Source organism: Hyperoodon ampullatus, assembly GCF_949752795.1.
Source record: "Hyperoodon ampullatus genome assembly, chromosome: 4".
In the NCBI taxonomy this organism is placed as follows: domain Eukaryota; kingdom Metazoa; phylum Chordata; class Mammalia; order Artiodactyla; family Ziphiidae; genus Hyperoodon; species Hyperoodon ampullatus.
In genome coordinates, this window is record NC_136917.1 from 23,599,180 (window position 1) to 23,625,688 (window position 26,509).

The following is a 26,509-nucleotide window of genomic DNA, read 5'->3' on the forward strand; positions in this document are numbered from 1 at the left end:
GCACACGAATGTTCATAACAGCATTATTCATAAAGGTCAAAAAGTAAAAACAATCCAAATGTTGATCAGTTGATGAAAGAATAAATAAAACATGGCTTATTTGTACACTGGAATATTATTTGGCATTAAAAAGGCATGAAGCAAGAGCAGACAACAGCAAGCTGGCAGAATAGAAAGTTCCCACATTATTTCCCTCACAGAGATACCAAACTAACAATATATGCATCAAAATACCTTTATGAGTACTCTAGAAATCAGTTAAGAAGTTACAATACTCCAGGGCAGGTGCAAAGCCAAGAACAACAGCACTGAAATGGATTACAAGAGCCAATTCACTTTATCTGAGATTGCCACTCAGAAAGCAAGCACAGCTGAGCTCCCCCTCAAAGCTGGGGAGTGGAGGTGGGGATGTTCAACATTCCAGCTTTTCATAGGGCTGCCCAAGGGGCCGGTTTCTGTCTAACCTGACTGGGAGCACAAACAAAAGCCACACAGTTTGGACTCCTGGGGGCACTGAAAACAAATGAAAGAGTGGGCAGCATGTTGTGGAACCAGAGGGCCTGTAGTGACACAGATGGAGGCCAGCAGGGCTTGGTAAGATTGGGAGAAGGCACTCAACTCTTGGCTTCTCTCTACAAAGGGAGGGAAAGAAGGGAGCATTTGGCAATCCAGATTTTTAGAAAACTGCCCAAGGGACTAGTATCTGTTTTGCCGGCTTCTGGGAGCTGACAGAGAGCCAAACATGCTTCAGATACCTAGGCACCACTGAGAATTAAAGAGAGTGAGAAAGCTTGTTGCAGTAGCAATGGCTAACCTGCAGTACTGCAGAAAAACACTAGAAGAAGCAAGAGATTATGAGCTCCTGAAAAAGAAATGGACAAACCTCTCTAATTAGGAAATTACACAATTAGGAAATTACACACACAAGCCCAGAGAAGCCCATCCTCCAAAAAAGGTTCCAGAGGTCCCCAGAATCTCTAGCCAAGCTGATTGGTGAGTCTTCCCCTGTATGAAGCCAGTGTCAAACTCATAAAACTCAGGGGAAGGGGACTTCCCTGGTGGTTCAGTGGTTGAGACTCCGAGCTTCCACTACAGGGGACATGAGTTCAATCCCTGGTTGAACTAAGATTCCTGCATGCTGCGCGGCACGGCCCAAAACAAAGACAAAACCCAAAAAATTCAGGGGAAAAAACTCATGAAGTACATGAAGAAACTAGGAAACATGGCCCAAAGGATCAAAATAAATCTCCAGAAACTAACAGAGATCTATGAATTATGGGAAAGAATTCAAAATAATTGTATTAAGGAAGCTCAATGATCTACAAGAAAACACGGATAACTATAAGAAACCATGAAAACAGTAACATGAACAACTGAGAGTATCAACAAGACAGAAACTATAAAAAGGAACCAAACAAATTCTGGAGCTAAAGGACATAATAACTGAATTGAAAATTTCAATAGAGAGATTAAACAACAGACTTAAGTATAGGACAGGATCAGCAAACTCAAACACAAGTCATTTGAAATTATCAAGTCAGAGAAGAAAAAAGAATGAAGCAAACCAATACACACATTATGAGAGTTCCAAAAGGAGGAGAGAATTTGAATAAATTATGGTCAAAATTTTCCCAAATCTGAAAAAGGAAATGGGGCATCCCATATCAGAAGCTGAAGATCTCCAGCCAGAATGAACTCAAAGAGGCCCACGGTGAGACACATTATAATCAAATTATCAAAAGACAAAAACAAAGAGAATCTTGAAAGAAGTGAGAAAAGCAACTAGTCAAGGACAAGGGAACTCACATTAGATTATCAGTGGAAACCTTACGGGCCAGAAGAGAGTGGCATGATATATTCAAAGTGCTGAAATTTAAAACTTCCAACCAAGATTACTAATCTGGAAAACTGTCCTTCAAAAATGAAGATGAAATGAATTTTCTAAAACAAAAGCTGGGACATCCCTGGTGGTCCAGTGGTAAAGAATCCGCCTTCCAATGCAAGGGACACAGGTTCGACCCCTGGTCAGGGAACTAGGATCCCACATACTGCAGGGCAACTAAGCCCAAGCGTAACAACTACTGAGCTCAAGCACCTCAACGAGAGAGCCCGTGTGCCACAACTACAGAGCCCACGCACCACAACTGGAGAGAGAAAACCCACACACCACAACTAGAGAGAAGTCTGGTGCCACAATGAAGAGCCTGAGTGCCACAACTAAAGATCTCACATGTCTCAACAAAGACCCTGCATGCCACAACTAAGACCTGACACAAACTTCCCTGGTGGCACAGTGGTTAAGAATCCACCTGCCACTGCAGGGGACATTGGTTCAAGCCCTGGTGAGGGAAGATCCCACATGCCATGGAGCAACTAAGCCCGTGTGCCACAACTACTGAGCCCACGTGCCACAACCACTGAGCCCACGTGCCACAACTACTGAAGCCCGCATACCTAGAGCCCATGCTCTGCAACAAGAGAAGCCACTGCAATAAGCCTGTGCACCGCAACGAAGAGTAGCCCCCGCTCGCTGCAACTAGAGAAAGCCTGCGCACAGCAACAAAGACCCAGAGCAGCCAAAAAATAAAATAAATTAACTTTTTTAAAAAAAGGACCTGACACAGCCAAAACTATAAATTAAATAAATACTTTTTTAAAAAAATGTAAAACAAAAGCTGAGTTCATAACCACTAGATCTGCTTTACAAAAAAATGCTGAAGGGAGTCCTAAAAGTTGAAACAAAAGGCCATTGGGGGGCTTCCCTGGTGGTGCAGTGGTTGAGGGTCCGCCTGCCGATGCAGGGGACACGGGTTCGTGCCCTGGTCCGGGAGGATCCCACATGCCATAGAGCAGCTGGGCCCGTGGGCCATGGCCGCTGAGCCTACGTGTCCGGAGCCTGTGCTCTGCAATGGGAGAGGCCATAGCAGTGAGAGGCCCGCGAACCGCAAAAAAAAAAAAAAAAAAAAAAAAAGGCCATTAGGCAGCAACACCAAGGCATGTAAAATAAAAATAGCTGGGCCTCCCTGGTGGCGCAGTGGTTGAGAGTCCGCCTGCTGATGCAGGGGATACGGGTTCGTGCCCCGGTCTGGGAGGATCCCATATGCCGCGGAGCGGCTGGGCCCGTGAGCCATGGCCGCTGAGCCTGCGCGTCCGGAGCCTGTGCTCCGCAACGGGAGAGGCCACAGCGGTGAGAGGCCCGCGTACCGCAAAAAAAAAAAAAAAAAAAAAAAAAAAAAAAAAAAAATAAAAATAAAAATAGCTGATAAAGGTAAATATATAGACCAATACAGTACTTTAATTCTATAATGGTGGCATATAAAGCACTTTTAAGTCTGGTATTGAATTTAAAAGACAAAAACATAATAACTATAATTATAAAACTATGTTAATGAATACACGTAATTTGTGACATCAGTAACAAAGTGGGAATGGGGAGATGTAAAAGAGTAGAGTTTTTGTACACAATTGAAGTTACATTGTTACCAGCTCCAAACAGTTTGCTATAACTATAAAATGTTTTATGTAAGCCCCATGGTAACCACAAAGAAAATGCCTACAGAAGATAAAATCAGAAAGAAATCAAAGTATATCAATATAAAAAAATCAAAGACATACAAAGGAGGGCTGCAAGAGAGACAGAGGGACAAATCAGCTGCAAAACAGAAAACAATTAAAATGGCAGTAAGTCCTTCCCTGTCAATAATTTCCTTGAATGTAAATGGGTTAAACTGCTCAATCAAAAGACATAGCGTGGCTAAATGGACTGAAAAAAACAAGATGCAACTATATTCGTTCTACAAGGTAACATCACCTTAGATGTAAAGACATATGTAGACTGAAACCAAAAGGATGAAGGATATTACATGCAAACGAGAGCAGAGGTAGCCATAATTGGAAAAAATAGACTTGAGCCAATACTATCTGTAGAGGCAAATAAGGACATTATATAATGATAAAAGAATCAATTTACCAGGAAAATAAACAATTATAAACATATTTTAAAAGATAACAATCATAAACAATCAAAAATAAATATGTATGTAACATCAGAACACACAAATATATGAAGCAAACACTAACAGAAATGACAGGAGAAACAGAGTAAAACAATAACAGTAGAGTTTAGGGACTTCTCTGGTGAAACAGTGGCTAAGACTCCACGCTCTCGATGCAGGGGGCCCAGGTTCGATCCCTGGTCAGGGAACTAGATCCCATATGCATGCTGCAACTAAGAGTTCCCATGCCACAACTAAGGAGCCCGTGAGCCACAACTAAGACCTGGTGTGACCTAAATAAATAAATAAATAAATAAATAAATATGTTTAAAAAAGAGTTTAATACTCCACTTTCAATAATGAAGAGAACAACCAGACAGAAGATCAACAGGAAAAACAGAGAACTTGAACATCACTGTAGACCAACCTGACCTAACAGTCAAATACAGAACACTCAACCTTATAGCAGCAGAATACCCATTCTTCTCTAACACACAGGGAACATTTTCCAAGACAGATCACATAATAGATCACAAAACAAGTCTTAACAAATTTAAAAATACTGAAATCATACCAAGTATCTTTTCCAATCACAATGGAATGAAATTAAAAATGAAGAGCAGTTGGGAAATAAAAAATTCACAAATATGTGGAAATTAACACTCTTGAACAACAAATTGGTCAGAGAAGAAATCTCCTCCCTCAAATTAGAACATACTCTGAGACAAATGGAAACAATAACACAATATACTAAAACTTATGGGATGTAGCAAAAAGAAGTACTAAAAGGGAAGTTTACAGCACGAAGTACATACATAAAGAAAAAAGAAAGATCTCAAATCAACAACCTAACTTTACACTCAAGGAATAAGAAAAAGAATAAGCACAAAGTTTATTTGCAAAGGGAAAGAAGTAATAAATATCAGTGCAGAAATAAACAAAATAGAGAATTTTAAAAAAATACAAACAAAACTAAGAGTTTGTTTTTTAAAGATCAACAAAATTGGGCTTCCCTGGTGGCGCAGTGGTTGAGAGTCCGCCTGCCGATGCAGGGGACACAGGTTCGTGCCCTGGTCCGGGAAGATCCCACATGCCGCAGAGCGGCTGGGCCCGTGAGCCATGGCCGCTGAGCCTGCTCGTCCGGAGCCTGTGCTCTGCGGTGGGAGAGGCCACAACAGTGAGAGGCCCGCGTACCGCAAAAAAAAAAAAAAGATCAACAAAATTGACAAGCCTTTAGCTAGATGGAGAGAGCGAGAGAGACACAAATAATGAAAACCAGAAATTAGAGAAGACATTTCAATGGAAGCCACAGAAACAGAATTTTAAGAGACTACTATGAACAATTATACGCTAACAAATTGGATAACCTACAAGAGTTGGATAAATTTCTAGAAACATGCAATCCACCCAGACTCAATCATGAAGAAACAGAAAACCTGTAGTAAGGAGATTAAATCAGTCATCAAAAACTTCCCAAGAAAGAAGAGCCCCAGGATCAGATGCCTCCACTAGAGAATTCTACCAAGCATTTAAATAAGAATTAATGCCGAGCCTTCTCAAACTCTTCCAAAAAATGGAAGAGGGGGGAGCCAGACAAATACACGCTAAAAAAAATTAAAAATAAAAAATAAAGACATACCAATATCCCTTATGAACACTTATGCAAAAATTCTCACCAAATTAGCAAACTGAGTTCAACAGCAGCACTTAAGTTCGTGCCCCGGTCCGGGAGGATCCCACATGCCACGGAGCAACTAAGCCCATGTGCCACAACTACTGAGACTGCACTCTAGAGCCTGCAAGCCACAACTACTGAGCCCAAGTGCCACAACTACTGAAGCCTATGCGCCTAGAGCCCATGCTCTGCAACAAGAGAAGCCACCCAATGAGAAGCCCATGCACCACAACGAAGAGTAGCCCCTGCTTGCCGCAACTAGAGAAAAGCCTGCGCGCAGCAACAAAGACCCAACACAGCCAAAAAAATTAAATAAATAAATAAATAAATGTAATTAAAAATGAAAAAAACAATATGATATTACCATAAAGACAAACATATGGATAATGGAACAAAATAGAGAGCCCAGAAACGAACCCTTACATGTATGGTCAAATTATCTTTGACAAGGGTGCTAAGACTATACAATGCGGAAAAGATAGTCTCTTCAATAAATGGTGTTATACAACAATGTGCATACAGTTAATACTGTAATATACACTTTAAACTTGTTCAGAGGGTGAATTCATGTGTTTTTTACCACAATAAAAATAAAGCATTGATACACATGCTAAGTAAAAAAAAAAAAAAAAGTATCACATATTGTATGATTCCATTTACATGAAATGTACAGAACAGGCAAATCTATAGATTGGAGAGAAATGAAGGGAGATTGATAAAGGGTACAAGGTTTCCTTCTGGGGTGATGCAAATGTTCCAAAATTAATCATGTTTATGGATGCACAAGTCTCTGAGTATACTAAAAAACCACTGAAGTATAAACTTTCAACAGGTGAATTTTATGGTCAGTGAACTATGTTTCAATAAAGCTGTTAGAATCTACTATGGTAAACAACATTGAAAACTTATGTTTAAGGAAAGTCAGTTTTATCCTCAATAACAATATTGTATAATATTATATTTTGAAAGACTCCTGCTGCTTTCCTTCTGCTGCTAAGGAAGGATACCCTGGTACTTCAGATTTTTAAAAATGTATTCTCAAACCTCATTCCAGAAGGGATGCAAGACATCTAAGGCCTTCAAATAAGTACTACAGAACACTTACATTTTTTCAAAAGCACGTCCCCTTTGTCTACATAACAGGAGGACCTTCCTTAAGTTGTAGTCCAAGAGAGCCTGACGTTCAATAAAATCTATTTGCTTTCTGTAAACTAACTAGATTTTAGTCTTAGGCTCAGAGCCTCTCAAATACTTACAATACCAAACTGAGTCCCCAAAAGTTCACAGATTTAAAAAGGTAGGAAATGGGGAGCAGGAACAAAATATTCTTGAGACTTACTAAGAGCAAAAGAAAAAAAGAGCTTCTTGGTAAAACAATTTCTAAAAGTATACGGAAACCTGGTCCTCAAAATTCAGACCCTTCTACATAAAGTCCTTTCTTCACTTCAAGTGATAATCCTTCCCTCCCAACTTACACTTAGGCCTTCCATGAAAACAGACCAACTTCAGAAGGGTATCATTATCATCACTTCCTCTAGTCCCTTTCTTTCACAGTCAGGAGTCCTTACCTGGTTCAGGGAGCTCAGGCTGAGGGGTCAAACTGGGAATTCCTGGCTCCTTTTCCACCTCTTCATTGCTGGCATTGGATTTATCACAAACTTTCAACCGTGGCCCAGCTGAATCTAAGCAGTCGGCATGATTTGGATCTGTCAGTGCATCCTCTAGTATGTTCGTCGAAGGAGGAGGTCTCTGTTCTGGGAACTCATCTCCCTTCTTTACAGGGTCAGCAGGAAGCAAGACCCCAAAGGCACCCTCAGAGTTTTCTTTCTCCCTAAATCTGTTAGTGCGCTTACGAGGTTTAGTGCGCCTTTGGTTTAAACGCTGCCACCGCTTTTTAGGCACCACTTGATTTACACTAGTGGGTTCATCATTCTCACTAATCATTTCAGACTCCAGCTCTGTCCCTTTTCTGTTTTCAAAAGAGGGGTCTTTTTCAGGAACTTTATCAGGGTCAGACTGGTTGACTTTATTATCAAAATTAACACTGGAAAAATGGGTACCATCTTCACTTGTTAAATGGCCCATTAATTGAAGGGGTTCTTCTTTACCAGGGTCTTCTGCCTCACCTCTGGAGGAGCTATTCTCTGAACCCCTACTCTCTCTGTCTCCCTGCAGTGCAGCCTCAAGAGTCACAGCTGGAAGCTGGTTCAGTTTTCTTTTGCGCTCTGTCTTTAAGGCTTTACGGTTCACTGTGTTCTTTCCCATCTGGGTTGAAAAACCATCTCGTAATTTGGATGGCTTTGATCGACCACAGTTGCGCCTAGTAATACAGTTTGAACGATTTTTGCCAGAAGCAGGGAGGTCTCTTTTATCGGACACCAAGCCAGGTAGGGAGGTAGATAACTCCCCAGACAGTGCAGAGTCACCCCCACCAGGGCTAGGACGGACTGGATCCTGAGTGCCATCTCCATTTTTTTCTGAATTGTGAGTGGAACCTCCTGAAACCAAGACCTTAGAAGCCCCCACAGGACTACTGGTAGAACAGTCCCCAAGACCAGGACTCCGATAAGAGACCAAGTTCTGAGCAGTCATTAACCGTTGCTCCTTGGTCTTACTATCATGCATATCTTTCAACATCATTAGTAATGTACTGAATTTGTAGTCTGGTTCAATAGGTATATGATTCTGACCAGAGGCAGAAGAAAAAAGTAATGGTTTTGATGGCTTTGACATTCCGGAGTCACTGACATCTTCACTTAAGGATCTATAAGAGAGTTCTTTCAACTCTGACAGAACGTGTTTCACCACTGCTGTTTCTATGTCACTCGAATCCCTGGTTTTCTCATGCATGTTGCTCAGTAGTTTTAGCCCATCCACTTTCCCACTTTTGGAAATGCTGGCCAAAGGAGAGCCTTTGGTATCAGAAGAGCAGCATTTCAAACTGCAGTCCTCATCTGCAACAGGCGGTTCTACTACAACTGGGTTTTCTTTATGTTTGCACTTGATACTTCGGATCTTGGGCTGTTTGCTTTTCGAATGTAACAGAGCTTGATTTGTAGCCCCACCTTTTATTACTGAGTTCTCACTGGAAATGCTTGATGGTGTGTTAAATTTTGGAGAAAGACCATCATTTCTAAAATCTGATTGGGGTTTTCGGACAAGAGTTGATACTTTAAGATCAGAGGGATTAACCTGAGACGTCTCAGTTCCAGGCTCTACTGTCTTGGTACAATCCATCAAGTGGTCTGCGTGTGAGTTAGTAATGAGGGTCTTCTGCTTTGCTTTTACCTTAGTGTTTGTGGCAGGATACCTAGAATACTTTACCTTTTCATTTTTCTGCACAGGTAACATGTTCTCTGTTCTATCGAAAGCATCTGCAATTTCAAGGACACTGTTATCAGACTCTGAACTATGATCTATGGGATCCAGATCACTGCTTCCATCATCATCAGAAGTGGTACAGATACTAATGGAATCGCTTCGCTTTTCTTCATCACCTGCTCCAATATAGCAGAGCTGCACTTTTGAACTACACACCAGACCTCGCTGGAGTTTCTTCTTCTCCCCAGAACGTTTAGAGAGCAAGGCACCCTCAGACAAGCCCAGTAAAGAGTCACAATTTGAAGTCTCAAATTCTTTCTTTGCAGTGTTTTTTGCACAAGAAGAAAATAGGAAACTTCCTGGGGCAGAGCTGGGCCCTGTGAGGCTGTTTGCTATCCGGGAAAGTTCATTAGAGGCCTGCTTATCAGACACATCCCCAGAAATAAAGTTTAGGCCAAGGTTCTCTGTAATCTTTCCCCTCCGTTCTTCCTTATGTGCTTCAAATTGCATGTGGCCCTTTTTCACACTAGTCCTTTTTGGATTATCAGAGCTCTTTCTGGCTAGAGACTTAGCACAAGGTTTTTCCTTCTCATCTGCAGAATGTTCAGAGTCAAAAGCCAGAGATTTCAAGCAGCCATTAAGCAACAGGTCATGTTCTGATTCAGGGTCATTTGTACAGTCCTCAAACGGCATATCCTCCTCACTGTCCAACTTGAGTGAACTGGTGACACATTTTCGGTTCTTCGACCCTTTGGGAACATCATACTGCTCAGCAAGACCAACACTGGCTTCCCATTTACTCAAAATTTTCTGAGGAACCTTAAATTTAAAGAGAAAAAGATTATCACTAGTCTAAGAAATAGAAGGGGAAACAGGGAGATGATCAGTGAACACCTCTCAAATCAGAAGCTTTTCCAAGCCTTGTTGTGCTTCTTCAAGGCTCTTTTATGGGACAGCCAGGTGGTTAACACCCACAGTTCACCCAGAACTTAGCTAATGGGGATTCCTCAACACTACTTCTACCACGAAGATCTATCATTGGAGAAAGATTGATCCCATAAACCCTCCACTCCCCTTACCATTAAAAGCACAAAAGAGTGGACCATACATTAGACTGCAACATTACATTACTAATCAACATTATATTACTAAATCAAGGAATAACCAGACCACTCCTACTTACCCCTCCAACCTTAGAATAAAGATTTCCTTCCTGATTTATGAAGGCCAAGCACTTGCTCAGTTACATAAAAGAGAAAGCAAAAGGCTAAAGAAAGGAGATGCATGTGGAAAAACTAGGACTGGAGAAATGAGTAAGTCAGACCTGCCCTAGAAGAAATGAAATTTGGAACTCTGGTTATCACCAGGCCCTTGGCTAATCAAGATTCTTCTATACATGTTACATACAATCTGGATTATAGGGACTTTCCTGGTGGTGCAGTGGTTAAGAATCCGCCTGCCAATGCAGGGGACAGGGGTTCGATCCCTGGTCCTGGAAGATCCCCCATGCCGCAGAGCAACTAAGTCCATGCGCCACAACTACTAAGCCCGCACACCACAACTACTGAAGCCCGTGGGCTTAGAGCCTGTGCTCTGCACAAAAGAAGCCACCGCAATGAGAAGCCCGCACACCGCAACAAAGAGTAGCCCCCGCTCGCCGCAACTAGAGGAAGCCCGCGCACAGCAACAAAGACCCAACGCAGCAAAAAAATTAATTAATCAATTTTCTTTTAAATCTGGATTATAACCAAGCAGTGTCCTGGGCTTCATCATGTAGTCCAGAGACACCAATACACCCTGGATATATGACAAGTTACATACGCTCTTTTCTTGATTCCTCACAGCATAAGGACATTGAGGCTCTGTGAAATATACCTAATTTTCAAGACTCTTATTTCCCTCCCTGGTTTCATACAATAAATGTCAGTCAAGGTTCTATCAGTTAGTGCTCACAAACACTTTAATACTTGTGAAAGGTCATGTTCTGCTGACCATGTAAAAATTAAGGCCACTAGACAGGAAGCCTCCTCTTATAAAGCAATAAACTGATCACCTGGTTTACTTTACACACAAACACACACCCACTGACTTTCTAACTATGACCATAGTAAATCAATTTTCCAGAACCTGAAAGCCCTAGAGAACTCCTCTGAAAAGGGGGTTGGTTAATCTACATAGTTAAAGGCTTGACACAAAAACTCTGACACCTCCCCACCACCAACCACCCAAAGTATTAGAAAGGATGAAGTTATCCTCTTCTATTCTATCCTAACAATAGCACACACTAGTTGTTTCAGAGCATCAGACGTATGACATATAAAATATTTATTTCTAATCCTCACAACAGTTTGACAAGGTACGTATTATTACATTAGTTTTAGAGAGGAAGGAACTCCAGTTGGAGATAGCAGGAACTGCATACTGACTAAAAATTATCCTAACTGTGATTCTTATAAAATAGTCTAAAAGTCTGAAACACAAATCTAAGAGGAACTATTTCCTCTTCTACAATAGACTATAAAGGAGTATCAAAAGAAACAGCCCAAACTTTAACACATCAAGCAAATGAAACAAAAACATCACATTCTTTATTAAAACATAACCAGGTTTGAAACTGCTTAAGCCTTAACAACCACAGACAAAAACCAAAACAACAAACAAAACAAAAATGTTTAAAGTCTTATCTTTCTTATTTTTAAGAGAAATAATTAATCCAGAGTGAGAAGTAGAATATTTCATTTTGATGATCATTTTCTTCTTACATCAGATATAACCAAAGATGACTGGTCATGCTTTTTTGTACTATCACGTCTAAGTGACATGGCAGAAGTTAACTGAAATCATTTCTCAAAAAATTGAGTATAAATATTTGGAAAGCTAGCCCCATCTCATCCCTGCAAAAAAACTTGCCTTCTGCCAATTTTCTCACCAACATCCTACTACCAAAGGAAATAACTTATATTCCAAAAATATAATACTTCTTCCTTTGATTGATCCTGTAAACCCTCCCTACCTACCCCCAAGAAGATAATTTGAGAGGCTTTTTTTTTTAAATACCTTATGCCTATATCCTTTTTCTTTCTGCTTCCCTCTTCTCCTAAGAACAGGTAGCTCTTCAAATTGATGTCTGCCTTCAAACATGACGATTGCTTTTCCAGCCACCCAGGCTCTCTCAGAAGGATCTCCAAAAGCCTCCACGTAGTACTGTCGATAGGGCCTCCGGTTAGAAACTAGATAAAAATAAAAACCACAGTGTCATTGCTTTAAAAAATTGATATTCATCATCAAGAGAACAGCCACATAACAGTGGCAAAAGAAGCCTCTTTTCACTTAAAACTAAAATAAAATAAAAACTCAACAAGCTAAAAAACCTACAGAACAAGAAACTCTGAAGTAGGTCAGACAGAAGGTAAATTTTCAATTTATGTGACAAGAAAATGGTTAAGAGTGTAATGAAAGAATTTAATGGTTTGGTCTGATGATATGCTATATATTCCAAACCAGTTGGAGGTTGATTAGCTAATCATATAACAAATTAATATAACAACTAAGTTTTTTCTACCATCAATCTATAAAATTTTATACCCTCATTACCAGAAATCACAAAAGGCATATGATAAGCCACAGCATCGCAAATCTAATAATCAACAAGAACTAACCACCAAATAAACTCTTAAAACATTATGCTAAAATACAAGGAGGAAGAAATGTTTCAACACCATGTCACACATGATGTGCTAACATTTATGGCATAGCTACTCTGGGCAAGGTACTACACTAGGTGCTTTGCATGTATTCTTCACAACAATGAACTCTAAAAAATAAGCAGTATAATCTCCATTTTATAGACAGAATAATAAATCCAATGACTTCAGACAGGGAAAATTCAGAGTGAAACACTGGTTTTGCAGAGAAAGTGGAACTTGATATTTCAAACTACAGAAATTTTTTTTAAAAAAGGAAATCTCAACAGCCTCCTCCCCCCAAAAAAATCCACTTATTCTATAGTTTCTTGGCTGTCCAAAGTTCTATGCATACAATTACCAAAAATAAAAACAATACAAATCTCATCCAGAAAAGATAATAATCAAATTTACCTAGTATATGTTATCTTCTACACACTTACCATCTTTGCATTTTTCATACCAGTAAAAAATGTCACAAAAGAAATATAGTCAGGGCTATACAGGTGTAATGATTTGTCTCTATTTAGAAAAGGAAATCATTTTATATAAAAATTCACTTTAACTCATACTGAATTACAACCTGGTAAAATTTTGTTTTATTGTACATTTTAAAAACAAGTTCTGTAAAAAACAAACAAACAAACAAAAAAACCTGAACTCCTTAGTCTCTACCTACTAAATTAAACACTTCAATAGAAACCACCTATAAAGGGGGATTAAATGTGTGTATGTGTATATATACACATACATACACACACACACACACACGCAGAGGTTCTTAAAGTCAGTCTGAAAAGTAAATCATTCTCCCATAAATAAGTAGATTCAACTAACACAGACTGAACATTTATGACATCCCAGCACTATACAGAGGACTGAAAAGAATTCATTGCCTGGTGGGTAAGAGATGTACAGTATAAAGAGCTTATGGTAAAACAGCATGCTAATTGCGATAACATGAACATTCTTTTTTTTTTTTTTTAATTTTTCAAGTATGTCTTGAGTACACTACATTTTACCATTTGATAGTATCTATTGGTGATGGCATTTTTTTAAATTGAGATATAACTGAAGGATAACATTAGTTGCAGGTATACAACATAATGATTTGGTATTTATATATATTGCAAAATGACCCCCACAATGTCTAGTCAACATTCGTCACCACACGTAGTTATCAAAAGATTTTTTCTTGGGATGAGATCTTGTAAGATCTACTCTCTTAGCAACTTTCAAATATACAATACAGTATTAACTATAGTTGCCATGCTGTACATTACGTCCATGTGACTTATTTCTTTTATAAATGGAAGTTTGTAACTTTTGACCCCCTTCACCCATTTTGCTCCTCCAGTCTGTTCTCAGTATCTGTGAACTTGGTTTTGTTTTTTCAATTTTGGTTTTTTTAGATTCCACATAGAAGTAAGATCATACAGTATTTATATTTTCTCTGTCTGATTTATTTCACTTAGTAAAATGCCCACCAGGTACATCCATGTTGTCACAAATAGCAAGGTTTCATTCTTTTGTATGGCCGAATAATACTCAATTGTGTATATATACCACATTTTCATTACCTATTCATCTATCGATGGACACTTAGTTGTTAACATTCACTTTTTTCAAAGTGAAAAATCATTAACTGGAGGACAAATGGGACACCTGAGCAGAAAATTTAAAGGTAAACAGTTTGTTGAGGCGAGAATTCCTATATAAGGGCCCAGAACCCTCAAAGACATGAATGAATAAAACAAATGAAATAGCTAGGAACTGCAAGTAGTTCAGAACACTAAATCATAAAGTGGAAGGAAAGGGAAACTAAGCAGGTAAGCAGTGGCCAGACCTGAACAGCCCGGATACCATGTTAAGAGTTTGACCACTGGGACTTCCCTGGTGGTCGGTGGTTAAGACTCTGCACTTCCAACACAGGGGGCACAGGTTCGATCCCTAGTCGAGGAACTGAGATCCCACGTGCCGCACTAAGACCCTCCATGTTAAGAGTTTGACCATTATCCTGTTGGCCCTGAACCTCAATTAAACTGTGGAACCACAGGCTCAGTTTTCCATCTTAGAAAGATAAATCTCCTTGACCTCTGAATAACACATTTAACAGGAAACAGAGAGGAAACTCAGGAGATCAGAGATTACCAAAATAGTATATACTCAAGATCACTAAAACCTAAATTAAGGTGGCAGCGATGTGAATTAAAAGAACAAAATATCGGGGCTTCCCTGGTGGCGCAGTGGTTGAGAATCTGCCTGCTAATTCAGGGGACATGGGTTCGAGCCCTGGTCCGGGAAGATCCCACATGCCGCAGAGTGGCTGGGCCCGTGAACCACAACTACTGAGCCTGAGCGTCTGGAACCTGTGCTCCGCAACAAGAGAGGCCGCGATAGTGAGAGGCCCGCGAACTGCGATGAAGAGTGGCCCCCGCTTGCCACAATTAGAGAAAGCCCCCACACAGAAACGAAGACCCAACACAGCAAAAATAAATAAATTAATTAATAAACTCCTATCCCCAACATCTAAAAAAAAAAAAAAAAGAACAAAATATGAAAGATTTTTTTTAAAGAAAACAAATCAAAAGGACTTGTTTAATTAAAAGTCAGATAGAATGTGACCACCTAGAGGGGTGGGATAGGGAGGGTGGGAGACACAAGAGGGAAGAGATATGGGAACATATGTATATGTGTAGCTGATTCACTTTGTTATAAAGCAGAAACCAGCACACCATGGTAGAGCAATTATATTCCAATAAAGATGTTAAAAAAAATAATAATTAAATTAAATTAAATGTAAAAAAAAAAGTCAGATAGAAAAGATACTTGAACATCAATGTTTATAGCAGCATTATTCACAATAGCCAAAAGGTGAAAGCAACCCAAATGTCCACTGAAGGATGAAAGGATGAACAAAATGGAACATTATTGAACATTATACATCAATGGAACATTACTGAGCCTTACAAATGAATGATACACGTAATACAACATGGACGAACCTTAAAGACATCATGCTAAGTGAAACAAGCCAGACACAAATGGACAAATACTGCATGATTCGACTTATATGAAGTACCCAGAATAGTCAAATCCATAGATAAAGTAGAATAGTATTTACCAGGGACTGAAGGTTACTGTTAAATTGTTTAACAGAGTTTCAGTTTAGGAATATGAAAAAGTTCTGGAGATGGATAGTGGTAATAATTGCACAAAAATGTGAATGTACTTAATGCCACTAAACTATAAACTTAAAAATGGATAAAATGATAAAATTATGTTACATATATTTTTTACCACAAAAAAAGGTCAAATAACAATTGGTAGTAAGGATATAGAGAGATTAAAACCCTCATCCACTGCTGATGAGAATGTAAAATGGTACAGGAGCTTTTCAAAACAGTCTGGCAGACCTAGCTCTTCCACTCCCAGGTATTTATCTGAAGAACACAAAAACCCTAATTCAAAAAGATATATGCCAGCTTCCCTGGTGGTGCAGTGGTTAAGAATCCACCTGCCAATGCAGGGGACACAGGTTCGAGCCCTGGTCCAGGAAGATCCCACATGCCGTGGAACAACTAAGCCCATGCACCACAACTACTGAGCCTACGCTCTAGAGCTCACACGCCACAACTACTGAGCCCACACACCACAACTACTGAAGCCCATGTGCCTAGAGCCTGTGCTCTGCAACAAAAGAAGCCACCGCAATGAGAAGCCCATGCACCGCAACTAGAGAAAGCCCATGTGCAGCAACAAAGACCCAACACAGCCAAAAATTAATTAATTAATTAATTTAAAAAAAAACAATATAGGCACCCCTATGTTCACTGAAGCATTATTTATAACAGCCAAGATATGGAAACAACCTAAGTATCCACTGATGGATGAACGGATAAAGAAGATATGGTATATATACACAGTGGAGCATTACTCAGCCACAAAAGAATGAAATCCTGCCATTTGCGATACTAATGGACCTTGAAGGTATTTTGCCAAGTGAAATAAATCAGACAGAGAAAGATAAATACCATATGATTTCACTCATATGTAGTATCTAAAAAACATAACAAGTGAACAAACAAAATAAAACAAAAACTCATATATACAGAGATCAGGTTAATGATTACCAGAGGGGAAGGGGGCTGGGCAAAATGTGTGAACAGGGGAGACTGCATGGTGATGGATGGTAATTAGATTTGTGGTGCTGTACACCTGAAATTTATATAAAAAATTTAAATTAAAAAAAAAGTCAGGGTGCTTCCCTGGTGTCACAGTGGTTAAGAATCCATCTGCCAATGCAGGGGACATGGGTTTGAGCCCTGGTCCGGGAAGATCCCACATGCCGCGGAGCAACTAAGCCCACGCACCACAACTACTTGAGCCTGTGCTCTAGGGCCCGTGAGCCACAACCACTGTGCCTGCGTGCTACAACTAGTGAGCCTGCGCTCTAGAGCCTGTGCGCCTAGAGCCCATGCTCTGCAACAAGAGAAGCCACGGCAATGAGAAACCCGCGCACCGCGAGGAAGGGTAGCCCCCACTCGCCGCAACTAGAGAAAGCCTGTGTGCAGCAACGAAGACCCAACACAGCCAAAAGAAAAAAAGTCAGGGAATTCCCTGATGGCCCAGTGGTTAGGACTCGGCACTCTCACTGCCAGGGTCCGGATTCCACCCCTGGTTGGGGAACTAAGTAAGATCCCACAAGCTGGTGCCGCCGGGGCGGAGCGGAGTGGTGGTGGGGGAGACGGCGGGTGGGGGGATGGCGGGTGTGGGGTGGGGGGGTAGTCAGGCAGTACCTCAAAAAGTCAAACAGAGTTACCATTAGAGCCAGCAAGTCCACTCCTGGGTATAAACCCAAAAGACAGGAAATATATGTCCACATAAACATTTATACATGAATACTCACAGCAGCACTGTTCATAATAGCTAAAAGGTGGAAAGAGTCCAAATGCCCATCAAGTGATAAATTTATAAATAAAACATGTATAATATTTCATACAATGGAAAGCCTACGTGCTCTGTACCCTGCGCACCACAGCTACGGAGCCCTGGAGCCTGCGCGCCACAGAGAGAGGAAAACCCGCAGGCCACAACTAGAGAGAAGCCCTCACGCTGCTGCAACAACAGATCCCGCGTGCCTCAAGGAAGATCCCATGTGCCGCAACTAAGACCCAATGCAGCCAAAAAAAAAAAAAAAGGAATGCAGTACTGATACATGGATAGATCTTAAAAACATTATGTTGAGTAAAAAAAGTAGTCACAGGGCTTCCCCGGTGGCGCAGTGGTTGAGGGTCCACCTGCCGATGCGGGAGACACAGGTTCGTGCCCCAGTCCGGGAGGATCCCACATGCTGCAGAGCGGCTGGGCCCGTGAGCCATGGCCGCTGAGCCTGCGTGTCCGGAGACTGTGCTCCGCAATGGGAGAGGCCACAACGGTGAGAGGCCCGTGTACCGCAAAAAAAAAAAAAAAAAAAAAGAAAAGAAAAGTAGTCACAAAGGACATATTATATGATTCCATTTATATTAAATATCCAGAATAGGCAAATCTATAGAGACAGAAAGTCGACTACTGGTTGCTTAGGGCAAAGGGGTACAGGAGGTAAAAAAGATTAGGGGGAAGGTAGGCAAAGGACATGGGTTTTCTTTTCCTACTCCTCTTTTTTTTTTTTTTAAATATTTATTTATTTATTTCGCTGCACCGGGTCTTAGTTGTGGCACTCGGTATCTTTGTTGCGGTATGCAGCTCATAATTGTGGCACGCGGGATCTTTTAGTTGCGGCATGCGGACTTCTTAGTTGTGGCATGCATGAGGGATCTAGTTCCCCCACCAGGGATCGATCCCGGCCCCCTGCATTGGGAGCGTGGAGTCTTACCCACTGGACCACCAGGGAAGTCCCCATGCGGTTCTTTTTGGGGTGGTGAAAATGTTCGAAAATTTACTGGTTACACAACTCTGTGACTTACCAAAACCACTTAACTGTATACTTTAAAGGGGTGAATTGTATGCTATATGAATTACATCTCAATAAAGCTGTTTTAAAAAAAAGAAAAAAGACTTAATGGTATAGGACACAAGAAGGAAGAAAGGGTAACTACTTGGTATTTGGTTTAAGTGACTAAGTGGCAGTAATTTATTCACTAAGGCAGGAAATGAAAGAGAAAGTACTGGTTTGAGGAGGAAAATAATTAGGTCAGTTTTAAACAAGCTGACCTTAAGTGCCTAAAGGACCTCCTGGTGAAAGCTTCAAGTATAGAGTTGGGATACAGATTTGAAGCCTGGGGAAACACTAGCACTGTGGATATGAATTCAGTTTACTGATGACAGTTAAAACTCAAGAGTTAATAAGGATGGAAAGAAGGAAAAGGAGAAGAGAACATGAAATTCAAGAACAAGATAGATAGTTACTACGAGGAAGAATTTTCCTGCACCAGACAACCAAAAAATTAAAAACTAGTATCCACTGTATTACCAGGTCACTAATAACTCTGCTTAGAACAAGGTTAGTGGAATAAAAGGAGAGAATGAGAAATTTCAGTGTGTTCAGAAATGAGTGGCCATCTGCAAGTGGAGAAAGTTGATGATTCCTCCAAGAGTGGTTATGAAGGGAAGGTGTCAGGAAGACAGAGTCATGGGTAGGAATTTTAGGACAATAGGTTTATTCAAATATTAGTTCCCTTCAGTACTATAAAGAGCCACACTAATTCTATGCTGTAATAAACCAAGTTAAGAAGAATCTTTTTAAAAACTATTATTAGGGAATTCCCTGGTAGTCCTGTGGTTAAGACTCCACACTGCCACTGCCGGGGGCGTGGGCTCCATCCCTGGTCAGGGAACTAAGATCCCACGTGCTTCACACAGCGGCAAACAACAACAACAACAACAACAACAACAACACTCCAGTCACCATCAAAACCATATTCTCCTGGTATTTCTCTTCCATCTCTGATTTTCTCCCATCTCTTTTGCACACTCAAGTCTCCTCCTTACAGACCTCAAATGTTGGCTTTCTCGAAGCCACCTTTTTTCTCACCGTATATTTTATCCCAAGGCCATCTCATCCATGCCCTACACATGGCTTTGACTAATATCAACAAGCAGATGTCACCTCCAAGTTATAGATGTTCCAGTGCTCTCAGTAAATGAGAACACTAGGTATGTACTGGTAAAGCTAAAAACTTGGGAACCAGCCTGAAATAGAGAAACCTTAGGCTTCATTCTCCCTCACTCCCCATTATCTGTCCATTAGCAAATCATATAGATTTTATCTCCTAAATAGTTCTTCATTCCCTATTCACAACTATAATCTCACCATAATCCCTGCAATGACCCTTTGATTATCTCCTCTGATTTGTGTCCCCCTCGAAATCATTTTCCACACTGCACTCAGAGTGAACTTTAAAAGACATGAATCAGATCACATCTCCCTCTGCTCATAGCTCTTTAATGGTATCCTATTATTCTCAGGAAAAAATACAAAATTGCTAATGAAGTCTACAAAATGCTGCATGATTTGACCCATATCTATTTCTCCAGCCTCATACTGTACCATCTTCCATCACTCTATGGGCTGCAGCCCTTTCAGGGATTGAACATATACTACTTTCTGTGCTTGGAACCATCTTTTTTTCCCTGGTTAATTCCTACTTGTCCTATCAGGTCTCAGATCAAAGATAATTTTACTAGCAAAATTGGCCCTGACTACCCCTGAACCAAAAGTCCAGGTTAGGTACCCCCATTAATATCAGTAACTGTACATCAATATTTTGCCTTGAACACACCTCTCAGTTAACTATTTGTCTGATTACTTGCTGGTGCCTTCACCCTTTAACTGGACTCTAATTATACACAAAGGGAAGCAAAATGTTTTGCCAATTACTGGATCCCAACACCTAGCATAGTACCTATAGAATGTACTTATTACTTGTTGAACAATGGCATAGACCCAACTAGTACATATAAAGAATATCACAATGAGTAAGAAACCATCAGTCTCACAGGCATAGGAAGGGTAGAAGGGGAGGACTAAAAGAATTTTCTACTAGTAGAATTTAAATGTTCAAACAGGTCACAAAGTTTGATATCATTTTCTTTAAACAGTGAGCTATAAAGGTCTTTGGGCACTTCACTATTAATATTCAAAATATAAAATAAAATCCAACATACTACTTGTGGCAAGTTATCCTACAGATAAATAGACATGAATACATGAAACACAGTTATTCTTTATAGCACTGTTTTGTACACACACAAACACACATGTGTATGTATATATGTATGTATTTTACGTATAATCTTTCTAACACAAGATTAGAAACAACCTAAATATCCATCAACAGGGGAATGGTTATATAAAGCACACCATATTCAAAAAGAGGAAAATTATGGAGCTGTTTAAAAAAAAAAAAAAGTTTTCAATGGAAAAATCTCCAAGAAGTGAAAGAAGTGAAAAAACTGTAGAACAGGGGCTTCCCTGGTGGCACAGTGGTTAAGAATCCGCCTGCCAATGCAGGGGACACGGGTTCGAGCCCTGGTCCGGGAAGATCCCATATGCCACGGAGCAACTAAGCCCATGTGCCACAACTACTGAGCCTGCGCTCTAGAACCCGTGAGCCACAACTACTTAAGCCCACACGCCTAGAGCCCATGCTCCACAATAATAGAAGCCACTGCAATGAGAAGCCCACACACCGCAACAAAGAATAGCCCCCACCCACCGCAATTAGAGAAAGCCCGCGCACAGCCAAAAATAAAAATTAATTAAATAAATAAAATTTTTAACCCCCAAAAAACCTGTAGAACATACATACAATATGCTATGTTTATGTTAAATTAAATCAAAGGGGGTAGGGAGATGAGAATATATAGTTGGATTTACATAAAGGAAGTCTAGAAAGAAACATTAATGACAACTGGTTACTTTTTGAAAGGAGAGGTAAAGAGTGGGGCAGACCAGAGATTTTTTAAATCTTGTGCATATATATCCAATTTAAAACCTAAAACACATATATTAAAACTACAATAAAGGGCTTCCCTGGTGGCGCAGTGGTTGAGAGTCCGCCTGCCGATGCAGGCGACACAGGTTCGTGCCCCGGTCCGGGAAGATCCCACATGCTGCGGAGCGGCTGGGCCCGTGAGCCACAGCAGCTGAGCCTGCGCATCCGGAGCCTGTGCTCCACAACGGGAGAGGCCACAACAGTGAGAGGCCCATGTACCGCAAAAAAAAAAAAAACTACAATAAAATCACGAACTATCTTAACAGAAAAAAGGGAGCTCAAAATGAAGTTTGAGCCCTTATCTTATACCATTTTAAAGTTAAGGCACGTAAGATTCATACAGAACAACCAAATAAGTAACAAACTTTAGTAACTGTAGAGAATAGTCTAAATCAAGACTTTAAAATTCAAAATGACTTACAAGCAATCTTTATAACTGTTTCAGCTTTAAAACTAACAAAAATGATACAAACATGAAGACTGAAGTAGAAAAACATAAATATACTGAAAAGTGATTCTGGACAATGTAAACGTTAGCTAATAAGCCTAACATTTTCTGGCATCTACAGATAGAATAATTGAGAATTTTAAAATCATAGAGTAAAATAAAACAAACCTTAAAAAAAATCCAGAAAAGATAAAATACATAATAACAATTCATTAATGAAATGCTCAAAGGTAAAAATGAATTATTACTAACGGAAACTGCAAGTTGATAATTCCACACTGTATTTTATCATGTATAATCAACTGCAAGTATTACCTTTCATTTTTGAGTGTGTGTTAATCAATGGATCAGAACAAATCCTGCAGGGCCACCAAGGGCGTCTCTTGAATTTTGCCCAGATGAGATCTCCAACTTCATACTTCAGTGGCGTAGCCTTTTTCTTGGGCTGACACTTGAGACAGACAAAACATGGGGCATCAATAAAAATCAGAACCTTCTGAAACAACGTTATCATCTTTCCACTAGCCTTCTGAGAAAGCATTACCAATGAATACTAGATGAAAACACTCCAGCTTAACCACAATTACAAAGTAAGTACAATTAAAAATTACTTTGTCTTAACTATTTATAACACAGCCCTTTATAAAGTCAGTAGTAGCTCTCAATTTACATTTGCTTTACATAAGTAAACTACCTACATTCTAGGAAAATAAATAAGCTATTTCAAATTTTTAAAGAGCTAAGAACTGAAATAATAGATAAACAGAATCATCCCAAGGAAAAGATATCTTTGCCCAAGTCCTTGGATCACAACAGAACAGGGGTGGGGGGTGGGGGGTGGGGGGTGGGGAGGGGAAGAAATTTAACAATGTCAAGAGACTCTGATCCCACTACAGTGTTATATGCCAACTTTATCTCAATAAACTGGGGGAGGTGGGAGGGGGAGACTGGGGTCCCTTCTGCAGGTGATACTCTACATCTTTCTCAAACACAGACATTCTTACTAATTAATTAACAATAATGGCCTAATGAAATAATCCTGAAAGCTACAGGCTAGATTCTTGCAATGTCAGCACAACTGACGTATTTTTCCCAGGACATGCAAGAGAGGCTGCATCCACAACAGTACACTGCGCAACTCCAAGGGATACCATTCAAGCACAATACAATATGAATCAAGCTCCCTGGACATATCCAATGCAGAGACCCTGGCTGCATCTTTTCTCCAAAAATAATACCTAATTAATCTGCAATCCAAATGCTTCCATCTCAGCTCTAAACCCATACCCATGCCTTTAACACCGCATCAACAGTACAGAGGTCTCCTGCCCTGAGAGGTAGATGGCTTTGTGTTTAGTAGGACTGAGCTCCCCACCAGCCATAAACCACACAAAGGAGTTCACATGTGCTGAGCTGTTTCTGGGTAGCTAAAAGCAGCACCTAAGGTACTTGGAAAAAGGACAACCTACTCCATTTACTCCAAGGGGGCATTACAAATATTATGATTTTCTATAAATGCTATGTCCTAAAAAAGGCTTGGTGAGTTCCTCCCTCAGACTCAGTCGTCCCTCCTTAATGCCTAAAACAGTACCCACCTAGTACATATTAAGTGTCCAATAAAGAATATGCTGAATTGACTGAAATCATTCAAATAAAAATGATGAGTAATACCTGGGACTCAAGGATATCAAAGTATTGGGCTCAATTCAATGATTTGTAAGTTACCATTCAACTTTAAGACTGGGCATTCAGAGAGAAGTAAATCTCACAGAATACCCTTATTGAAAATAGTGTCATTAGTTCTTCTATGTATATAGAGTTACTCGGAAATGAGACAGAAACTACAACTTTTAAAACATTTTTTTTGAAAAGCAAGCCCCAAGGGGCCATTTTTGCCTGTTATCATTCTGTAATTTATCAGAAAAAAAAATTACTTCAGAGCTAGTTGGCTTTCAAACTTTAAAACCATGATACCAAGATGGGATAGAAAACTCTTTTACATGCCCCTGTACTGAAAACTACAATTTGAGTAGGTTCCCATAAATTTCTGATATAATCTGATATGTAATCATTTATTTGGCAATCATTGATAAATATGGACTTGCTTATTTATCTGAGTCCTAAACGACTTTAAATATACTACCATTTACTTGATGTCTGCTATATACCAGGCACTGTTCCTCCTTTAATCCTCTTAAGGTAGATACTATATTATTACTCCTATGTTACTATATGTCATATAGTTATGTAGTAGGTGGCAGAGACAGGATTCAAACCTGGGCAGTCCAACTCAGGATCCCAAGCTCTCAACTACTATCCAATAACAATAACACCCCATGATTATTACATGCTTCATGAAAAATTCAGCCATAATCAATCTATAATGTGATACTGGTTCTGTCTTTGCCATATATTACTACTACAAAGTGATTATAGTAGTAATATATCAGGAATATATCAGTGATCAGGAAGTAAAGCCATAAAACACAAGGCTTCAATAATACATGGATAAGAAAGACCGTGAGTGGTACTGCTTAAAGCCAGAAGCCAGAATCACACAACCACACAAAGCAGTAATGAGTTGTCTTCTGACTCTATCATAAATTGTGTCACCTTAAACAAGTCAGTTAATTCAGCATCAGCACCCTAAGACATAATAAAACCAGGAAAGAAACACTTGCTCTACCACAAACCATGAAAATGAAAATAACTATTAATTCTACTCCTGATATTTTAACCCAAAGGAAATAATCCAAAAAAGTAAAAGAACTGTAAAAAGATATCTAAAGCAGTTATTTATGACAACAGAAAGTTAACATCCTAGACAACCTACGGAATGAGAGAAAATATTTGCAAACAATGTGATTCTATATTCCAAAATATAATACAAACAGCTCCTATAACTCAATGACAAAAAACAAACAACCCAATCAAAAAGTGGGCAAAAGATCTAAATAGACATTTCTCCAAAGACATACAGATGGCCAACAGGCACATGAAAAAATGCTCAACATCACTAATTATTAGAGAAATGCAAATCAAAACTACAGTGACGTACCATCTCACACCAGTCAGGATGGCCATCATTAAAAAGTCTACAAGGGGCTTCCCTGGTGGCGCAGTGGTTGAGAGTCCGCCTGCCGATGCAGGGGACATGGGTTCGTGCCCCGGTCCGGGAAGATCCCACATGCCGCGGAGCGGCTGGGCCCGTGAGCCATGGCCGCTGGGCCTGCACGTCCGGAGCCTGTGCCCCGCAACGGGAGAGGCCACAACAGTGAGAGGCCCGTGTACCACAAAAAAAAAAAAAAAAAAAGAGTCTACAGGGACTTCCCTGGTGGCGCAGTGGTTAACAATCCGCCTGCCAATGCAGGGGACAAGGGTTCGATCCCTGGTCCGGGAAGATCCCACATGCCGCAGAGCAACTAAGCCCATGCGCCACAACTACTGAGCCTGCACTCTAGAGCCCGCAAGCCACAACCACTGAGCTCACGTGCCACAACTACTGAAGCCCACATGCCTAGAGCCCATGCTCTGCACCTCCACAACAAGAATAGCCATCGCAACGAGAAGCCTGAGTACCACAAGGAAGAGCAGCCCCCGCTTGACGCAAGTAGAGAAAGCCCACACACAGCAATGAAGACCCAATGCAACCAAAAATAAATAAATAAAAATAAAAATTGGAAGAAAAAAAAGAATGGATCAGATTCTACATAAAAAATAATAATAATAATAATAATCCGCCTGCCAATGCAGGGGACATGGGTTCAAGCCCTGGTCCAGGAAGATCCCACATGCCGTGGAGCAACTAAGCCCATGTGCCACAACTACTGAGCCTGTGCTATAGAGCCTGGGAGCCACAACTACTAAAGCCCACACACCTAGAGCCTGTGCTCCACAACAAAGAGAAGCCACCACAATGAGAAGCCCATGCACTGCAACAAAGAGTAGCCCCTACTCACTGCAACTAGAGAAAGCCTGCACACAGCAACAAAGACCCAACGTAGCCATAAATAAATAAATAGATAGATAGATAGATAGATAGTCTACAAATAATAAATGCCGGAGAGGGTGTGGAGAAAAGGGAACAACCCTCCTACACTGTTGGTGGGAATGTAAATTGGTGCAGCCACTATGGAAAACACTATGAAGGTTTCTTAAAAAACTAAAAATAGAGTTGCCATATGATCCAGCAATCCCACTCCTGGGCAAATATCCAGAAAAAACTCCAGTTTCAAAAGATATATGCACCTCAGTGTTCACTGCAGCACTATTTACAATAGCCAAGACATGGAAGCAACCTAAATGTCCGTCGACAGATGAATGGATAAAGATGCAGTATACATATAAAATGGAATTCCATTCAGCCATAAAAAAGAATGAAGTAATGCCAT

At 40.3% G+C, this 26,509-nt stretch overlaps 1 protein-coding gene across 3 annotated transcripts in view; it reads right to left on the bottom strand.

Moving 5' to 3' along the window:
- Positions 1-26,509, bottom strand: part of NSD1 (nuclear receptor binding SET domain protein 1) — a gene marked incomplete at its 5' end in the record, with an annotated part of 125,826 nt that overhangs the window by 59,725 nt on the left and 39,592 nt on the right. For all 3 annotated transcript variants that reach the window (XM_079702501.1, XM_079702500.1, XM_079702499.1), the window contains 3 exons: positions 7,239-9,810; positions 12,049-12,221; positions 22,434-22,569. In XM_079702501.1, coding sequence (XP_079558627.1) covers positions 7,239-9,810; positions 12,049-12,221; positions 22,434-22,569 — 2,881 coding nt within the window. The remainder of the gene's footprint in view (positions 1-7,238; positions 9,811-12,048; positions 12,222-22,433; positions 22,570-26,509) is intronic.